At 38.8% G+C, this 19,714-nt stretch overlaps 1 protein-coding gene across 3 annotated transcripts in view; it reads right to left on the bottom strand.

Annotated features, from left to right (window-relative positions):
- Positions 1 to 2,053: 2,053 nt before the first annotated feature.
- LOC124127176 (scavenger receptor class F member 1-like) overlaps positions 2,054 to 19,714 on the bottom strand; it is a 408,153-nt gene continuing 390,492 nt past the window's right edge. For all 3 annotated transcript variants that reach the window (XM_048400042.1, XM_048400041.1, XM_048400040.1), the window contains 7 exons: positions 18,722 to 18,771; positions 16,016 to 16,576; positions 8,547 to 8,640; positions 7,965 to 8,021; positions 5,762 to 5,839; positions 3,936 to 4,022; positions 2,054 to 3,121 (listed from right to left, as the gene is read on the bottom strand). In XM_048400042.1, coding sequence (XP_048255999.1) covers positions 3,061 to 3,121; positions 3,936 to 4,022; positions 5,762 to 5,839; positions 7,965 to 8,021; positions 8,547 to 8,640; positions 16,016 to 16,576; positions 18,722 to 18,771 — 988 coding nt within the window. In that variant the 3' untranslated portion in view covers positions 2,054 to 3,060. The remainder of the gene's footprint in view (positions 3,122 to 3,935; positions 4,023 to 5,761; positions 5,840 to 7,964; positions 8,022 to 8,546; positions 8,641 to 16,015; positions 16,577 to 18,721; positions 18,772 to 19,714) is intronic.

Here is a 19,714-nt window from a genome sequence, read left to right as displayed (position 1 = left end):
GTTTTTCAGTTCATAAGGGTGAATATAAATTGTCACCTCCGTTCAGACTGCACGTGAGAGTGCATCAACCAATATATTGTCTTTTCCATTGATGTGCTGAATGTCCAGATCAAAGTTCTCAATCTGAATGCTCCAGCGCATTAGTCGCTGATTCTTGTTCTTTAGTTTCTTCACAAACACAAGGGGATTGTGATCTGTGAACACAAGTATTGGTGTCACCGTTGTACTAAGGTACACTTCAAAGTGTTGGAGAGCTAGTATCAGGGCCAGAGTCTCTTCTCTATGGTTGATTAGTTCCTCTGATGAGTGTGAAATGTTTGTGCTAAAGTAGCAAATGGGATGGTCTATCCCCAAAATCATCTTCTTGCTGTAGTACTCCTCCTGCCCCTATGTCACAGGCATCAACATAGAGCTTTGAAGGTCTTGCTGAAGTTTGGCACAACCAACATCGGTGCAATAGTCAGAATAGCTTTGATCTTCTCAAAGGCCTGTTGTTGAGAAAGTTCTGACAGAACTGGCGATAATATCCAGCCATCCCTAAGGTATATTAGTTAGGTTGTAGGTTTGGAGTAGTTAATGTAACTTTTTTTAGATAGGGGGTTTTGAGTTTCTAAATTGTGGATTTTTTTTATGTTGTCATATTAAGTTGAAAGTGATTTATATGTATAGGGTTGTGTTTGGCCCCAGCCCAGTAATTAAGTCTAGCTGGTGTCTTCGGTGTTTTAGTGAAAGAGTGCCTTACATTGAAAATGTAGTGTTATGTGCAGTGCCAGTCCTGATACCTAGGGCTAGTTTATACGGTAGTGAGTTTAATTTGTTTTGTTTTTTTGTTGTTTTACACCGCACTCAGCAATATTCCAGCTATATGACGGGGGTCTGTAAAAAATCGAGTCTGTACCAGACAGTCTTTTTCACATGAGTTGACCAGATTTTGAATGTTGGGTGTCCAGGTTAAGTGTTGGTCAAATGTAACTCCTAAGAATTTAACCTCTTTTTGAAAAGTAATTACTTTATTATGTAGGTGTAGTTTTGGGCTGTAATTTGTCATAAATGGTTTCTTAAAAAGCATGCCATTTGTTTTCTTACTGTTGATTTGGAATCCCAACTTGGTAGACCATTTTGGAATACTATTTAGTGCAGATTGTATTTTAGTCTTGACTTGTCTTATTGAAGTGGAGGAGATGCAGAGGGAGATTTTATCTGCAAATGTTGCTGTTGAAATATTGCTATTTTAAATTTGGAAAAATGTCGATCATGAAATTATAAAGAGTCGGGGATAGTATGCTACCTTGTGTGATACCATTTTGTAATACGTGGGTATCTGATAATGTGTCATGTGATTTTACTGTTATATATATATTTTATGTCTGTTAAAAAACAGTGAATGAAATTTAGAATGCGCCTAATAATGGCTTTAATTTATAGTTTTTAGATGAGGCCATTGTGCCAAACCATGTCGACAGCTTTGCTAAAATGTATTGATAAGGCCAAAGCGTATTGTTCGTGTGTGCTGTTCTAATGTCTTGTCCCAAATGTAAAATGTGGTCTTAACTTTGTCTATTTGGTGTGGTGAAGTCACTCTGGTCAGGGCTAATTAGATTTGTCTCTTAGATTTGAGTATTTGAGCCTGCTGTTAATTATAGATTCCATGATTTTGCAGATGTGGGAAGTGGCGGTATGAATCGGGCTCATTTTGGGGGTTCCCCGGTTTCAGGACTGGTACTACTTTGGCATGTTTCCATAGTGTTGGTGTGGTCCCTGTAGTCCATATATGGTTGTAAAGTTGTAGTAATACTTTTTTAATGTCTTGTTTGGTATTTTGTTTAGTATAATGTAGCTGATGCGTGTCTAATCCTGTGGCTGGGGCTGTGTTTTTGTTTTTGCTGTGTTTTTTAAATTGCTGTTGTTTATTGGGAGATGTGTGTGGTGTGGTCTTTTTGTGCATTTTTGGTGTTTATATGGTGTGTTGCAATTAGGGGTGGGGATTGGGGTGTGTGTGTGTGTGTGTGTGGGGGGGGGGGGGGGGGGGGGGGGGCTGTAATTAGTGGGACTGCTTTTTTTTAGACACGTGCAATTGATCATGAATTAGCTTTTTCGTAACCAAGTTCGTTTAGTTTGCGTGGATCTCTTTCATGGAGAGATGCCTCAACATGCAAGAAACACAAAACTGCATGTCAAGTCTGTTTCCATTTTACTCCTCTCTGACATCGCTGTATCAAAACATTCCTCCATGATTAATCGGCCTTTGCGCTTGAAAATTTCAAGACATGGCAATGTGTCCTTTTGTTTGATGAACTAGTACACCCCCACGTCCACACAATACCCAATTTCGCGTCTTCAGTACACCGAAAATCACGGAAAATTCCTTCATTGTCCTGTAGATTAATGCACTGTAAAAAAACAAAATGGCGGATGTCTCTCCACGATGACGTCACAGCTACAGCTCGGCCTCTAGTTTAGAATTCAATATGCATACGCGCTGGTTGTGGGGTCAGGGCAGATGTTTGTTGCTTTTCACATAAAAATGAAATCACATATGACTTTATTGTTGGTGTAAATATGCACTTTGTAAGACTAAATAACGTGTTTTAAAAAGTTTGTTTCAATAGATTTTCTTTGGGCATGTCCTTTGATATCCCCCTGGGCACAATGAATTTGGCATCACCTGAAAATCGGCACTCTCGCCTTTTCCCATAAGTCTGATGATATATGTGTAACTGTGTGAAAGTACTTATCGATGAGTTTATCACCTCACAAACCTGGCAATAAAAGGCTACAGTGTATAAGGTTTTAGAACAGACAAGGTTTCGATTAAGGGGCCGATTAATTAATACTATGAGCCTTAAAATCTAATATATTGCCAAAAACACCCCCTCCCTCCAAACATGTATCATTACACACAATATTGATGACCTTAGTTATCGTAAAGACACAACGTACCTATAGCTATAGCACCAATATTGCTAGTTGTACATCTGCTATGTTATCATGTAACAAGCGAAATATATCTATCTCTTTTTTCTTCTTCTTTTACTCCATTTGTTGTGTATTATTGTAATGTCACTTGGTGACGCGTTGCAGCGCTGGTTCATCCTCAGAGTCATCAAACAGAGAGACATTCCTGAAATAGGCAAAATATACTTCTTAATGAATAGGTACAGCAATCCTTTTCGCAACGATAAATGAGAAAAGATACATACCTACAACAATGTTACTGAGTGAGTATCAGAAAGAGATCAGATATTACCAAATCATGATCAAATATCATCTTATAGATTATAGAAATTAATACATTAATTTTAAAAATAACAATGTATATGTATTCTGAAACTAGAACAAAATATATCAGCGTGATTTTGAAGACAAATTAGCTCAATGGATACATATTATATTATATCTCTCTCATATTATCATTAGAACACGCATTCGTAATAATTATTGACGTAGATATTGAATACTGAAAGGTTCATTAAATGCACGTTGCGACAGACAGGAAATGGTACTGACAATAGCAATACTACTATTCAATAATCATAGTTTCAAATTTCACACTTTGTCGAGGAAGAGGATATCAATCACCTTCGTCTCGCTCTTACATAGGTTCAGCCATCCATACATAAATTGCAACCTGGAAGCGTCTCGAACAATGTAATCAGTCCCTGAAGTGAGTAACTGTAAACAAGCCTGTAAACAACCTCCTCATAGCGGATCTCTCTACACCGAGAGGGTAACGAAGGTATCGAGCGCTGTGACGGGGCTTGAACTGTACCATAAAAGCTGCAGGTCACTACAGGTCAAGAGAACAGTTTTCTGAACGCCTCATATTTATCACTTGACACAATCATCAGAAACATAATAAGAATTTTTGCCAGTTCTTTTTAATGTGAACGGCAAATTGCTGCAAAACATCACCATGCATATCAAGAAGAACTCACGAGTGTAGTGAAATGTTGCTCCTTCTGGATCCATCATCAGCATATAGGGGTGTCCCAAACGTAACACGTCTGGAATACACTGAGCCTCTGGAAAGAAATATCATTCCACGAGGTAACAACATGGCATGTCAGGTAGACGCGGTATTTCCAATAGTAATCATTATCACGGAACAACAATATGTACACCAGGAAACGTACCAAGCACCACTTACAAAATAGTTTCATATAACTAAGCTTACCATTTAGTTTTATTCGCATTCTATATTGATTTTCTCACGGAACACTTTTAGTTTTTGTTTGCGAAGAGGTATACCCTTGACGGGGGCACGTATGGCCAAGTCGTCCAAGGCGCCGCAATTCGCTGTGCAGAAATTGGTACGCAGATTGGTTATCTACTATTTTCCCCAAGGACCAAATTCCAAATTAACGAAGACGTGACTCTCTACAAACATGTCAAGGACATCTTATATGATAGGGCATGTTAGAATACATACAAATATCACGGTTCAAGTCAAGTCCTTCAAGGTGACGGTGCCTTTGAACTGGCAATGACATATAACTACGTTTCTTATGTCCAAATAGTGACTTTGACCTTTGCTTAATTTTGACCAAAATCGCGTCATTCTCGGGCTCAATTCTATCTAAGAAGGATATTACTTCAAGGCGATAAAACATTGATACACCTTGATAAGGCGAATCCTCACAATTTGTCATACTTTATCTAATGACCTTCGACGGTTATTTGTAATGCTTATTAATGATCACAGTTTCACAATTTGACACATATAACTATCAAAATTCAACGCATTGGAACAAATCGTCTACGTGCGACAATGCGTGGCGACCAATAATAACGGGATCGGATCGTCAGGCTCGCTGGCTTGGTTGATGCATGTCATCGTATCGATGCTGGTGATGTCAATTACTGGATTGTCTGGTCCAGACTCATTTATTTATTTACTGACGGCCGTCATATAGCTGGAACATTGCTAGGTGTGGATGTTAAACAACAGGAAAAGAAACGAAACATGCTTGACGACCACGTATTTTACCGCCGTTAACAAATCGACATATTCTAGCCAGATGCCAATGGTGTTGAGAGCTTAGAAACTGGGGATGGTCTCTTCTAATGTTTTCAGGTCAATCCAGATTCACTCAGAACTTTTGGGATAGGCGTGTGAGTGTGTGTGTGTGTGTGTGGGGGGGGGGGGGGGGGGGGGGGGGGATCTGTAATGATATGGGACCAAATCACTATTACTGCCAGAACGACATTGCATATTTTCCATGGCAGTATTTATCACTGGTCAGTACTAACGAGACAACATACTGTCGACAAACGTTGTGCCGTGTGCGCGCCATGCTGGTCAAAGTTTTGTCTTTCAAGACGATAATGCTCGTGCCCAAGTATCGTAACTGACTACCCCCATCAGCAAACCATTACCAGAGCCCAATGGCCAGACATCAGAAATGACCTTTCCTTCAAGGAGCACGTCTGAAACATTGACTGGGCAGTGGGCAAGATTACTCAAATTGTTATTTGGATATTGACTAGGATCATGCCACGTCCTATACACGGAAGTTTGACACACTATTCATCAAGTCATCTGAAACGTTCATTGGTTGTTTGCACGCTTACAATTCACGGCCAACATCTCCTGTTGATTGCCATGTTACAACAAGTCCTTCCTTCATCGTATCCATCCAATACTATCACTCGATTCCTATGTGTATTTATGAAAGCGTCTGTAGAGTATACATTGTTACATCGTCGCAATATAAATAATTACTTTGCATATACTTCACTATGCATATAAAACAGAACTCACGTGTATTCTGAAGTGTCCCTACTATTGTATCCAAGATCTGTGCTTGAGTGTGTGACGTGACTGCCAGGACCTGAGGCTCTGAAAGGAAATATCATTCCGTGGGATAAAACACATGTCATCCTAAGTAGACACGACATTCAACATCGTCATCATTACTACGGAATACATCCACCATTTCAAAAAGCATACACCACATAGAAAATATTTCCTTTTAGCTAACCATTGTTTTTTTATATAAGGGAAATACCATATTAGGATGTGTTTATTGCTTGATAAATCTACCATTGGACCTTTTCCATGTATATGGCATGGGCTCAGTTGTCCGTTTACAAGTCCGGGTATGACCACCATTAGCTGGGACAATGGTGCTTTACTGACGACCAAACATGGCTAAGGTTTGCTTATCAGAACGAACATTGGTCCATTGTGTTGGCAGTCCGTTGGTACTGACCCAAGATAGACTGTATGATGTTATGGTGAACACTAAAGCGCCTTGCAACGCTTTGTAAATTCAAGTTTCAAGTATTCTAATTGCACTTTCAAGAAAGTTACTTTACACAGTTAAAATACTTCAACAATTTACTGATGTAATTGATTCAGTCCCACGTGTACTGTGAATGTGTGACGACTTTTTGGCTCATGGAATTTTATGCATGCAATGACTGGGATGCATGTGCAATTTCAGGGTCGTCATGGTTAATCATGACAAAGGCCGCATGTGATTATGATGTACTATTCTGAAACTAATTGTAATGTGATTTGTTATGGTGCAGAGGAAGTATCGCCCGCTAGTATATGAACATGGAGTATATACATGTGCATACATACAGACGTTTAGGACATTTTTTATATACTGAACAACAAAAGTTCCTGTGACATTGAATAAGATTTAATGCAAAGTTATGTTTTTTTACCAAATCTAAAACAATTTCGGTTTGCAACAGATGAAAGACTCCTGTAAGTGTTCCAATGATTTTATTTGCCTTACTGACTTCAGAAAATGCGTGATTTTATAAAAAAAAACATGAACATGCCAAAATGTCAATTTACAAATAAATAGCGTATGTGTCCACCTTTGGTTGCGATGCAAGCAACACATCTTCGTCTCATGGAATGGACCAGGTGCCGCACAAAGTCCTGTGGGATATCTGTCCATATCTGCTGGAGCATGTTTCGAAGTTCCTGGAGTGTCTGTGGAACACGTGGTTGACGTCAAAGGCGCCGATCAATCGATGCTCGATTGGTGAGAGATGAGGGGAGCGAGCCGGCCAGGGGATGTTTTGTTGAAGAGATTCCTGAACAAGTCGAGCAATATGAGGCCGGGCGTTGTCATGTTGAAAGGTAATGCTTGGGCCATGAACAACAGGGCCGAGGATATCGGGCCGACCGATCTTCTTCCATGACACAATGATTGACGTAACGTTCACCTCGACGTCCATATCTGCTGGAGCATATTTCGAAGTTCCTGGAGTGTCTGTGGAACACGTCGTTGACGTCGAAGGCGCCGATCCATCTTATTCTACATGTGCTCGATTAGTGAGAGTTCAGGGGAACGAGCCGGCCAGGGCATGACATTCACGTTGTACTGTTGAAGAGAATCCTAAACAAGTCGAATAATATGAGGCGTTGTCATGTTGAAAGGTAATGCCTGGCCCATGACGACGCAAAAACGGTAGAACAACAGGGCCGATGATCTCGTAGCGGAAGTGATGTCCATTGAGATTTCCCTCTACCACTATCAAACGGGTCTTCTGTCTTGCTGTAATCCCACCCGATACCATAACGCTGCCGTCCACGAACCGATCTTCTTCCATGACACAATGATTGACGTAACGTTCACCTCGACGTCGGTACACTCGAATCCGCCCATCGCTGTGGCTGAGGTGAAAATGAGACTCGTCAGTGAATAGAACTTGTCCCCACTGCATGTCCAGAGTAGACACTGTTTGCACCACAGTAGACGTGCTTGTCGGTGGGTTCCTGTCAAAATTGGACGTCTGGCGGGTCTTCTGACGATACTCCCTGCACATCTGAGGCGACGGCGTACAGTTTGTGAAGATATTCGTCGAAGGCCAGGGATGCTTCCTATATAAGCATTACCTTTTCTTTTACCTAACAATACCGAACACCATTGTACATAGTTGCAACATTGCAATTGCAACACGTAAGCATTTTGTCCGCATTTGTGATATTTTAGGCTCACCTTTTAGTATGTGCCTTTAGCATTAGTTGTTGAAAATCGTCGGGTGTTTTCTTCCTGCTGTTGACATATATGAAAACAAACATGTCACGCAATCGCAAGAACTTTTAAATCGTTGAAGGTTTAGAACAGTTGTTCTGAATATGTGAGAATGCTCTCCTCAATACATGGCTAAATTAATGGCCATGAGACGACAAACATTAACTCGCTCACTCACTGATGACATTTAAAAACTTGTCGAACAATATATATTATGCTACTTCTACAAACGCTATCTTAGTAGGAACTTCTCCTTATCAGTCACCAACACAGTCGCAAAGATTTTATAATCTAAGTACCAAATACACTGAGGTAACACAATTTGAGATATTGTTGCAGATATGTGTCCTTTCCTGTACATTATCGAATCACAGTTGTGAAGATAATCACACTATTGCTATAACAAACACTCTTATTCACACGGTGTGCATGATCGACTCGCATGTTTGAATTTTATGCACTCGGCACATTTAAATTTAAGCTCTTTATACTTAAAACCATGTTTCAAACTTTGATAGATAGGATTCAGTAAACTAGTCCACTTACAAGATCTCGAATGAGCGCCACCACAGACACAGTATCACAGCGATTACAATGACCAGCAGCAGAACCACAGGAACAAACACAGTCAGCGGTATACCTGGAACAATAGTTTCACGAAATTGTTGCACTGTGGTTACATGTAGGTTCAGATGGATATTCCTCTCCCTGCCCCCTCACTCTCTCTCCGTTCCATTGAGGTAAATTACTGTGCAAGTTATCAGTAAGACTTTGGTCAAGTTTTTCGGCATGGTTGTCTTACCTAAAGTTGTTCAGTTTGATCAGAGGCAAATTTCATGTCTTGTTGCTGAAGCAGGTCATATTTGAGTATTGAATTAGAAAATTCAAAGCTAGTGCTTATCCTCCCATATTTTAGAGAGATCTTATAAGGCTCTTAAATATAATCAGGATTTACTGTTTTTAAAACACAAAAGGATTGGGATGATGGTATGTATTGTTGTTTTTTTGCAGCTGGGGAGTCAGCTGTGAAACAACATCCGTGTGGCATGACCCCATTCAAGTTGAAGTCAAGTGTTTCAAGACCGGTACCTAAGCCTGAATACACCCACCGGTGTTCTACATGCATGAAACGGGTGAATTCGTTATCGACGACTGCAAATTACAGAATTGGCCAAGCTTCGAAAATTGAGCAAGTTTGATCTTTTAATAGGGTATTTAGATTACTGTTATCAGATCCTACTAACAGGATTGGACCAAGAACTATCAAACAATAGTTATCATGAATACACAATGCCATTTAGAAAGCGGTTAAATGTAACAGATGTTATATTTGGGATAACACTTTCTTAGTAAAGTACAGATTCTCGTACTTTTGGGGGGGTTGAGTCCCGTCCGGGATTAGAACCCACACTTGTCAGAGTGAGGCACCTAATCGCCAGCACACAAAGTCAGCGAACTAACCCACTCAGCCACCGAGGCTTCCACAAAATATTGGCATGGCTCCCATAGCCGAATGCTATGAATACACAATGCCATTTAGAAAGCGGTCAAATGTAACAAATATTATATTTGGGATAACACTTTCTTAGTAAAGTACAGATTCTCGTACTTTTTGGGGGTTGAGTCCCGTCCGGGATTAGAACCCATACTTGTCAGAGTGAGGCACCTAATCGCCAGCACACAAAGTCAGCGAACTAACCCACTCAGCCACCGAGGCTTCCACAAAATGAAAGTCCGACAACTGGTAGCCTAGATCACGTACTTTAAAGGGGAAGTGTACACGCAAAAATCACTTTCTTTCTTTTTTTAAACAAAACGCAATTTTAGAATTAGTTAGTATCAGTGTTTGAAAATATACACTCATTTTTCTCACAGTCAATGTAGCGAGCTCACAATAATTGTGAAAATGTCATGCCGTTATGAGGCCTTCGTTTTCCGAGCTAAACAGGCCTGAGTTATCCCCCTTAGATTATGACGTAATTGGTGCCAATTTAACTGGGTCCCTGTCTTGTCACAACGCAAAAGAAATCAAGTACCAGTTTATGGTGAGACAAAATGGCATCCGATACCTGCCTGGTCCGAAGAAGTTCCCTTGACCCTTCAAGAAATCGCAAAACCATATGATTTTGAACCAAAACGAGCAAGCTTCGCGGTATGGAAACGATGAAAATCAAGTGGAAACAAGAGAAGACCCACATCACCTAATTTGTCACCCGATCCCGACTCGACATCTACACAATTAGGCCTACGATCGACAACGTGGTAAGAATAACACTTTGATGTGTGTATACCTAAATTACCTATATGCTCATTATTACGTTTTCAGAGGCGGAAACGTAATATTCTAAGAGATTTTTGTCACGCCTGGTGACCCTCATGCTTCGTCAACAGGCCTATTCATCCTGTCGCACCCTGTTACGACCCTATCGCCGGTATCGGCATTGTCGTCAATCTGAGTTTGTCTGTATTAGGTGTAACTATTCCCACCACCTATAGGCTACAGATCAATGCTACTTGCCAATATCAAGAAACAAATACGATCCGTCGCCAAACGTTGTCTCAACACGATTACAGTGTTTACTCATTAGGCCTACCAGCTGATGAGGAGACCATATGCTTAGAGTAACACGAAAATGGGGTACGTTTCTAAAGTCGGTTGCCGAGCGGAAACGTACTGGGGGAAATAAAGATTCTCTTTGATTTGTTCCCATCCGAGTTCAAAATACTTGCCATATTTATTGATAAGTAACTGGATGTCGTACTTCACACTTCACACCGTCCCCGTTTGAAAGTGAAAAGATAGATCACTCCATTGATGTGTTTTGTGTTTGAAACCAGTTACTGCAGTAGTCCTACAGTATCTTATTCTATTTAATAGATAATTGGTTATTGGTATGTTCTGAAAACCATTCATAGAAAATGCATTGCAACTTTGCAGGGAAACTATTTATCATCTATTATGAGGCCAGATTTTTTTTTAAATGTTTAGAAACTATAAAAAAGAAGAAATATCTAATATATAATTAATTATTAAAAACAGTGGGTTGTTTAACTGAGTGGACCAGATATATGTAAAATGTTTACAAGAAGCTCATTTACTGTCACAATCAATACATATAAATTATCTAAGAAACTATAAGTAAAAAACTTGTTGAATATTAGTGAAAAATATTTGAAATTGGAAATTTGGACCTCCCGACCTGACCTTTTGAGCAAAATGTCTGTAACAATCACCCCCTAAAATGCAACTGAAATATGCAATCATTTTTTTAAATGAGTGAGTGAGTAGGGTTTTACGCTGCTTTTATCAATATTCCAGCAATATCACAACTGGGGGACACCAGAAATGGGCTTTACATGTTGTGCCCATGTGGGGAATCGAACTTGGGTCTTCAGGGTGACGATTGAACGCTTTCACCACAAGGCTACCCCACCACCCTTCTTTATATTAACACTTGAAATAAAGTTTAGAAAAACAAATAATATTATTTACTTTCATCAATTTATTTTATTATGCATTTTAAGATCTATCATGCACAACAAACAAATCTGACAAGTAAAATAAATCTCCAGTACCATAAATGTTTATTTTTGCCAGCAAGTTGTGAAAACATATGTAACTTGTAAAGTTATTAAATTACATCAGTGATATTGAAACATGCCCACAATATTTCAAGAGGTATTCAAACCTATAGTAATAAACACATCATGTCAACATGATAGAACTATAAACTGTTTTGGTATTTATTGAATTATTAACATGTAATAAAAATTATGCATATATCATCAATACAAGTTACTTCTTTTTAGGCATCCCTCCAGATTAAATGACAAAAAATATATATGTAAATGGTATGATATTTTTTGTAATGTGTATAGCTTGACTAATAAAAGACACTTTTTCATTTCAGAATCTATCTACACCTCATAAACAAGAGGTTCACTTTGGGGATTTGCAGAAGTAGTTGAAGAATCAGAGAAAAGTTATTACATCTTGTGTTGTCGAGGTGATTTGTGAAAGATTTGCATCTGATGTATGTAATGTTTTTCTCTATGCTCATTAAAATAAACTTTTTTCATTGAAATCTTGTTTTATGGTCTCTGACAACAATCAGCCTTTGCTGTTTCATTTGATAAGTTTCTGTAATACAGGGTGGCTGATGCTGGATGAGGTAGTTTTGGGCAAGGGCAAAGGCTGGGGAAAAGACTGAAGAAAATATCACAAGCACTGGCTAAATGCTCAGTGGCAACTTGTTAGTGCACTGGTTGACTATTTCAAAAGTACAGCTCGTTTGTTGTCTGAAGCACTGTACCTCACAAGACACTCTAATATTTTATGACTTATAACTCTGCATGAAAATAAACACAATTTGCACACAATGAAAATGGATCTCAACACCAGGGATTTCTTGTGACACCGGTGGGGCAGGATACTCTCACCTTTCGCGAACCTGGTATTATCACTATTTGATAGCGATTCATTAACACATGCTCATGATTTAGTCAGAATTGTACCATCAACTGTTTTCTACAGAGATTTCATATGAATATGGAAAGGGTTTTGTCGCATTTATACTCTTCCATATCATTGTGGGACCTGAAAAATAGAAAAATAATTTTAACATAAATTTGTCAAAATAATATGTACACTGACTAAATAATTGTAAAAGAAGGTGGTAATAATTTTCAGCAGTGACAGGCATGTCACTGGGTGCCTGAATACAAATATGATCAGTTAACTGTGTACAAATTGTATCAGATCTAAACTTTTATATGTCATTCACAGTAAACTTTCATTTGTCATCCACACTACACTTTTACAACAAAAGACAACAATAGAGAATATAATAGATACACAAAATAGTTCAATATAGAAATTATTTGCATATAGTATTTACATTGTGTGATTATTCATTGTCAAAATATTATTTTGTACCTCATACAGTGAAGCATTGTGTGCCATGCTTCTGGTGTACATTGGACAGCGACTTTACACCATGATGGACTGGGGACCTGTACTTTCTGGGCATCAGTGTCTGGCATGACTTGGCTCGAAACTTCATATTTGAAAGATACAGCATAGAAACATTAACACTTTTGTCATCTATATCTCACTATCACAAAATATAAAATGGTAATTTGATTTTTTTCATGTATCAATGTGCTATAATTTGTATATGTGTGTAAATTGCATTAAACATGAAATTTGAATATTTTGGGTGGTAGGTGGGCGATGATTTTGGATAGTGACTGGATATTTTGTCAGCTACAAACCAGCAAAACCAGATATCTTTTTAAATAAAAAATATATAAAGCCTAAATATAAAAAAATAAACATGTTGCAACAATGTATTTTTGCGGATTTTTGCTTCGACAGTCTGAATCAAAATTATTGTTCATGATTATTTAAAGATTATGTACACACACAAACACACACACAGAGACTTTCAATGAGTTTATATAATTTTAATTTGTTTTCCTGTGTTATTATAAAGTTTATTAATTACCCAAATGAGATGATTTGTGTTAATTCCAGACGGGAATGGCTGTAAAACTAAAACATTACGTAACACAACTTACTCCATCAACAGGAGTTTGCTGCATATTGCAACGATCAGCTGATCAGGAGTATCGACATAACCATGCAGGAAGTGAACACGTGAACGAGACAACATCGCGGATATTCATGATTATCAAGTGAAACTATGTACAAATATCACCCTACCCCTGCTAAAATAATTTCTTAGATACTGCTGTAGATACTTACCTGATCGAGTTACTTCAACTTTACGGCGTTTGTTTACAAAAACATCCCAGTCAGTGTCTTGATGAGAGTGCTGTCCCTTTAGCCCGTTTCCATATAAGGATCGTATACCATCCGCTTCCGATCAGTTTCAGCACAGGACCATATGTAACTAATAATAGTAACAAAAACGGCCTTCGGCCTCGTCTATAATTTTTTGGCGAGTTTTTTTTATTGTTATTATTAGTTACATATGGTCCTGTGGTTTCAGAACCAGCAGGTATCTAAACTCTCACGGAAGACGACAGCAACTCAGCAAGAGCGAATATGCGCAACACAAATAAACGAATAAGCGCAATTCATACAACGGACCCTTCCAACCATAATTGCAAATCTTACAGTATGTTATCAGTGTATTGATGTCTTTTCAGTCGCGATTTTGGAAAACGAAATAATTTTAGAGTAATTGTGCTTAGCGTTGTGTCTTGGACAGCTCGGCACCGAACAAAACAATAGCTACGCTGCGCATTTGAGAAGATAGAACCAAACACCTACATACACCACGTGAAACGCGTCTAATAAAGTCTTATGACGTCATTCCTTTATCAATTGGCACAAATGACGTCATATTGCAAGGGGCATAATCCATGGTGTGTTTATTATGGAAATAAACTCTCTGTAAATGTGAAAAATATGAACCGATTTTATAAATAAAATAAATTTGATACGTGTGATATTTTAATTGTTTTGCCTCTAAAACTACTAGGTAAATACTTTTCATGATGAAAAAGTACAAGAAAAATAGGTTTATTTTCGTGTGAACTTGCCCTTTAAGCACACAAAGTCAGCGATCTAACAAATATAACATTTGTTACATTTGACCGCTTTCTAAATGTCATTGTGTATTCATAGCATTCGGCTATGAGCCTCCTGCGGTAATCCCCGTCATCAGCAGCCGTAATATGACTCAAATACACAGCCAAAGTTCACAGAACGTTAATATCAATGTTTGGGACGGATGACGTCACGACTCTCCGCGTTGAAAAAGTTCGCTTTAAATAATTAAAGTTTGATGTTTAATGGATAGTTTTGTAATGATTTATGTATCTGTCAATATAAGGATTGAAGTTGTATTTGTTGACGTTCATCAGCTGATGAAGAAAGTGCCTCACGTGAGCAAATTCCATGATCCGCACTGAAGAACTGTATCAGGTTATAAATCGTTTTCAATGTATTTCTGGATTTACGTGTTTATTGAAGTTCACTAACTTTATTCAAGAGTCCATTCAATATTCTTTGTATTAATGTAAGCATAAACGCGTGTGAATCGGACCTTTATTTACAGAGCCTACGATCAAAAAACTGCTGGAGAGACGCCTTGAAATTAACCTCAGGTGTCAATAAGGTAATATCATAAATTTGATACTTTAAGTCATGTATTTGTTAATTGACTTTTGTTTGTCATAGAAATAGCAAGGTTGATAATAATGTCGCGATCGCTGATTGGTTGATCGCAAACGATGACTTGCAAAAACTACATTTATGGTTATGTCAAACATATATTCAATCGCAAAGGTTAGTGTGACGTGATTTGGTCTGTGACAACAAGTGACTTACGACGTAAAATGTTAAAGAATATGATTATGTTATTATGACCTATTCCTCACAGCGTGATGGTGACAGAATATACATTCGTTCTGTTTTAATTGTTATACGATTATAAAAGTATATTTACAATGTATTCCATTAATGTAACTTTGACATGGAATGATGAGCTGCTGCAAATACGTCAGTTACGATCACTCCGACAATGCGAAGGGAACATATATTAATGCTGTTTCATAGAGTTCATTTTGTTTCCTTCCATTCATAAAATAAACATCATTTGTCTGCATTCGGCAAGACCAGTGTTTCTTATCATGTAAGCAACAGGGCATCTTTATTCTTATGTTTTTAGAACTATTAAAGTACATGTTCTTTAACACATCTTTTACTATACACCTACTTGGCCACGAACTGAATTTCAAGACCACGTGAGTTATACCATTGATTAATTTGATATGAATCACGGGTAAATAACGGCAGTAAAACTTCTGTCAAGGTGTTGCTTTTTTAAAGAGGACACATTACAAAGCTTAATCTTGATCACTGCATTCAAAATACACAACGTTGGCATTATGCATCTTCACTTTAAGTACAAGAGAGGTACATATACTGCTTGATGTGCCTGTACAATAGTTGCACTGTACAATATTAGCGTTGAGTAACTTACTCTTTCCACAGTCGCCGCCTGTGATGTCTGAACATAAAATCGTGTTGCATCCATCTTTACATGTCTGATCCACACTTACGTCTGTAAAGCCACACCGAGGACAATCCAGTTCACAGAACTGTCCATAGTAACCATCTCTGCAGGCAGTGCAGCCTCCAGTAGATCGGGCACATGTCAGGTACCGGGGGTAGCACTTGTTACTGCAGTTCTGTCCATACCGCCCGTCAAGACACGTCGTTTTAGAGCATGTCTGGTCTGTGTCACACCGGAATCCCTTGCACAACTCTTCACATGTGAGAGTACAGTTTGTACCATGAAAGGTATCCTTACAGTTAACACAGCTGCCGTTGAGACGTTCACACACCTGACAATTCACTGGACAGGGGATTCCGCACGAGGTGCCTCTGTATCCATCCACACATCCGTGGGTACAAACAGTTCGACCAAATTTGTCAATGTTGCACAGCTGGCTTTTGCAGTTCCTTGGACATGTATGTTGGCAACTGCTACCATAGAAACCGACTGGGCATTGTTGAGCCTGTATACCAACAACCACTGTCACTGAAAGCAAAAACATTATCGTGAAACAATTTATAAACATACTAGTCAACGGTACGGGTTGATTATATCAATGCACATTACAGGTAAGCTCTGATGACTGTTTTGACGGGTATATACTATTTTGAGATAAGGATTTTAGCTGAGTATTAATAGTTTATAGTTTCCTGACCGCAAGCTTCTTTTAATGCATTTTATTTGTAACAAAGGTGCATAGGTGATACACTTTGAATATATATGCACAATGAACAAGACATATCTTAAATAAACTCAAAGTATTTGTTGTTATATATGTTTCAAACAAATATACTCAACAACAAAAGTTCCTGTGACACCAATATTTAAGTGTATTTTTCAAACAAGTAGATTTTGGTTTTCAATATTGTAGTACATGTATGGAATCAAGTCACAAAAACGCAACTCCAACAGAAAAGCATGCATTCCATGCAAAAGTTGACTTTTATGCCAGCCTCATGCATTTCCCTACCCAAGAATGAGTATAAAAACGTGTGCGTTAACGGGATTCCATATGCATTGTTTAGCATTGTACTGACAATAACCACTCAGAAAAACAACAAAATTACGCAATTATTCAACATTACGAAATGCCACGCCTGTCCGAAAATGAGCGATTGCGAGCCATTAGTTTTCTTGAAGCAGGATAGAGTCAACGTGATGTTGCAAGACAAGTTAACGTCCACAGAAACACCATTTGGTGTTTATGGCAACGTTGGCAACAGACGAATGCGGTCAGAGACCATCCTCGGAGTGGAAGGCCACGTGTAACCAATAATCGACAAGACAACTACATTCGAACAACACACCTACGAAATCGATTCCAGCCAGCATCAGTGACTGCAAGAAGCATCCCTTGCCTTCGACGAATATTTTCACAAACCGTACGTCGCCGCCTCAGATAAACAGGGTTGGTCGCCAGAAGACCCACCAGACGTCCCATTTTGACAGGAAACCACCGTCAAGCACGTCTACAGTGGTGCAGACAGCGTCTACTCTGGGCGGCCATGCAGTGGGGACAAGTTTTATTCACTGATGAGTCTCGTTTTCTCCTCAGCCACAGCGATGGACGGATTCGAGTGTACTGACGTCGAGGTGAACGTTACGTCAATCATTGTGGCATGGAAAAAGATCGGTTCGGGGACGGCAGCGTTATGGTATGGGGTGGGATTACAGGAAGGCAGAGGACCAGTTTGATAGTGGTAGAGGAAAATCTCAATGGACAGCGCTACCGCGAAGAAATCGTCGGCCCTGTTGTTCTACCGTTTTTGCGTCGTCATGGCCCAGGCATTACCTTTCAACATTAGAACGCCCGGCCTTATATTGCTCGACTTGTTCAGGATTCTCTTCAACAAAACAACTTGAATGTCATCCCCTGGCCCGCTCGCTTTTTTATGAAATCACGCATTTTCTGTAGTCAGTATGGTAAATTAAACCATTTGAACACTTATAGGAGTCTTTGATCTGTTGCAAACTGAAATTGTTTCAGATTTGGTAAAAATCTTATTCAATGTCTCTGGAACTTTTGTTGTCCAGTATATCTAACATACTCCTCATGTACTATTATTTTCCATTTACGATTATTCTTGGGTTAGGTGCGTAAAGGAACGAGGCTATTTTGTATTTTGATTTTTGACATTGCAAACATATCTCGATTCAAATACTAAATATGATAATGTGATGAATAACTTCAAGACAATTGTCTTTATTGTTTGAACCCTTTACTGTTTATCTCTGCTCAGGTTTTTTATCGATTTCGACTACTGCAGATCAACGTGTGACTTCATCAATTTGTAATGTTTTACACCATACACAACCCTGATTTTAAGTTTCCGAGACTCCCTGTCTCCGCCTAGGTTTGTATCAAGTTCGACATCTCAGTTTCTGAGGTAGGTTACAGCGCCGGACATGATTACACATATTTATTAATCATAACGAGTTCATGAACGTTTATCTTCAGTTCTAGACCATCATCAACATAAATCTTTACTTGTTTACCAATCCAACTTCACACATTTTGTCACATAAATGTGCTAACAACATATCCAGTAATTGTGTAGATGGCGTCCTATCGTAGTGTCACATACGAAACCTACAATTAATTACTATGCACATATTGTTACCAATACTTACACAATACGACGTGACAAAATAATCGGCATCCATCCATACTTGCCGAAAGGCTGAAAAGAAACACTATCATTAGATATAGATAATGGGAAAGAATATATACATTTTTAAGCAAATTCAAAGTTTAACTCCGTATTTGGAAGGTTTTCCATGTTGCACTGCTAAATGAAAATAAAGTCTGCATGATCTTTGTTGACTGATGAAGTGCTACAACGGTTCAATTATATCAGACAGTTAATAGAGATGGGCTTTGACATAAGCATTATTTCTTTTCCTGGGAACCTGTAATGCAGTTTTCAGAAGCAACAGGTGGGATTTGTCACGTGTTACCAAACCAAGTTATTCACTTGAATAATAAACGCGAGAAAACCGCTTCCATAATCATTCCAGCTTCCATGTTCGATTCAGACTATATATAAGCATGTGTTTATGAATCAATTTCAAACTCAGTTGTATTTTGACTCTTATTGAAGACTTATTAATTCAAAAATTAACGCTATTAGTAGACTTGAAGGCGATGATTCACAAGTATCAGTGTCAAGGTATTTTAACGTTGCCCAGAGCACAATTCCCCGAGTTTTGTCATGATATTGGCCATATGGCACAACTAGAGATCGTCCAAGATGACGGAAAATCCACATCACTTCGGCAGCTCAGGATCGCGATATCCAGGGACAACAAAGCGATCGATCGTAGCGCAACGACAGTCGTAAGTCTATGTTAAAGCGAGGCAGTTTCGATCACCGTAGTGCTACCATAACTTTGTGGAATGGAACCCTGGTCCTCCATCTTCGTAACAGGTGGCTCAATGCAACGTACAGTGCAAAATATATTCATAGTTTACCTCCCAGGTCTTTAACCGCTTACGAGCTGCTGGAATCCGAGCATGAAGGCCCTACGTTGGCTTCATTTTACATTACTGCAGTGGAGTCGGTTATATTATCATTGGCTCAGCATCGTTGGCGTAACGTAATTGGTTTAGTGGTGAAACACGTT

This window comes from Haliotis rufescens, unplaced genomic scaffold (genome assembly GCF_023055435.1).
Source record: "Haliotis rufescens isolate VD_foot unplaced genomic scaffold, xgHalRufe1.0.p SCAF_2, whole genome shotgun sequence".
NCBI classification, from domain to species: domain Eukaryota; kingdom Metazoa; phylum Mollusca; class Gastropoda; order Lepetellida; family Haliotidae; genus Haliotis; species Haliotis rufescens.
This window is presented reverse-complemented; position numbering and strand designations above follow the sequence as displayed.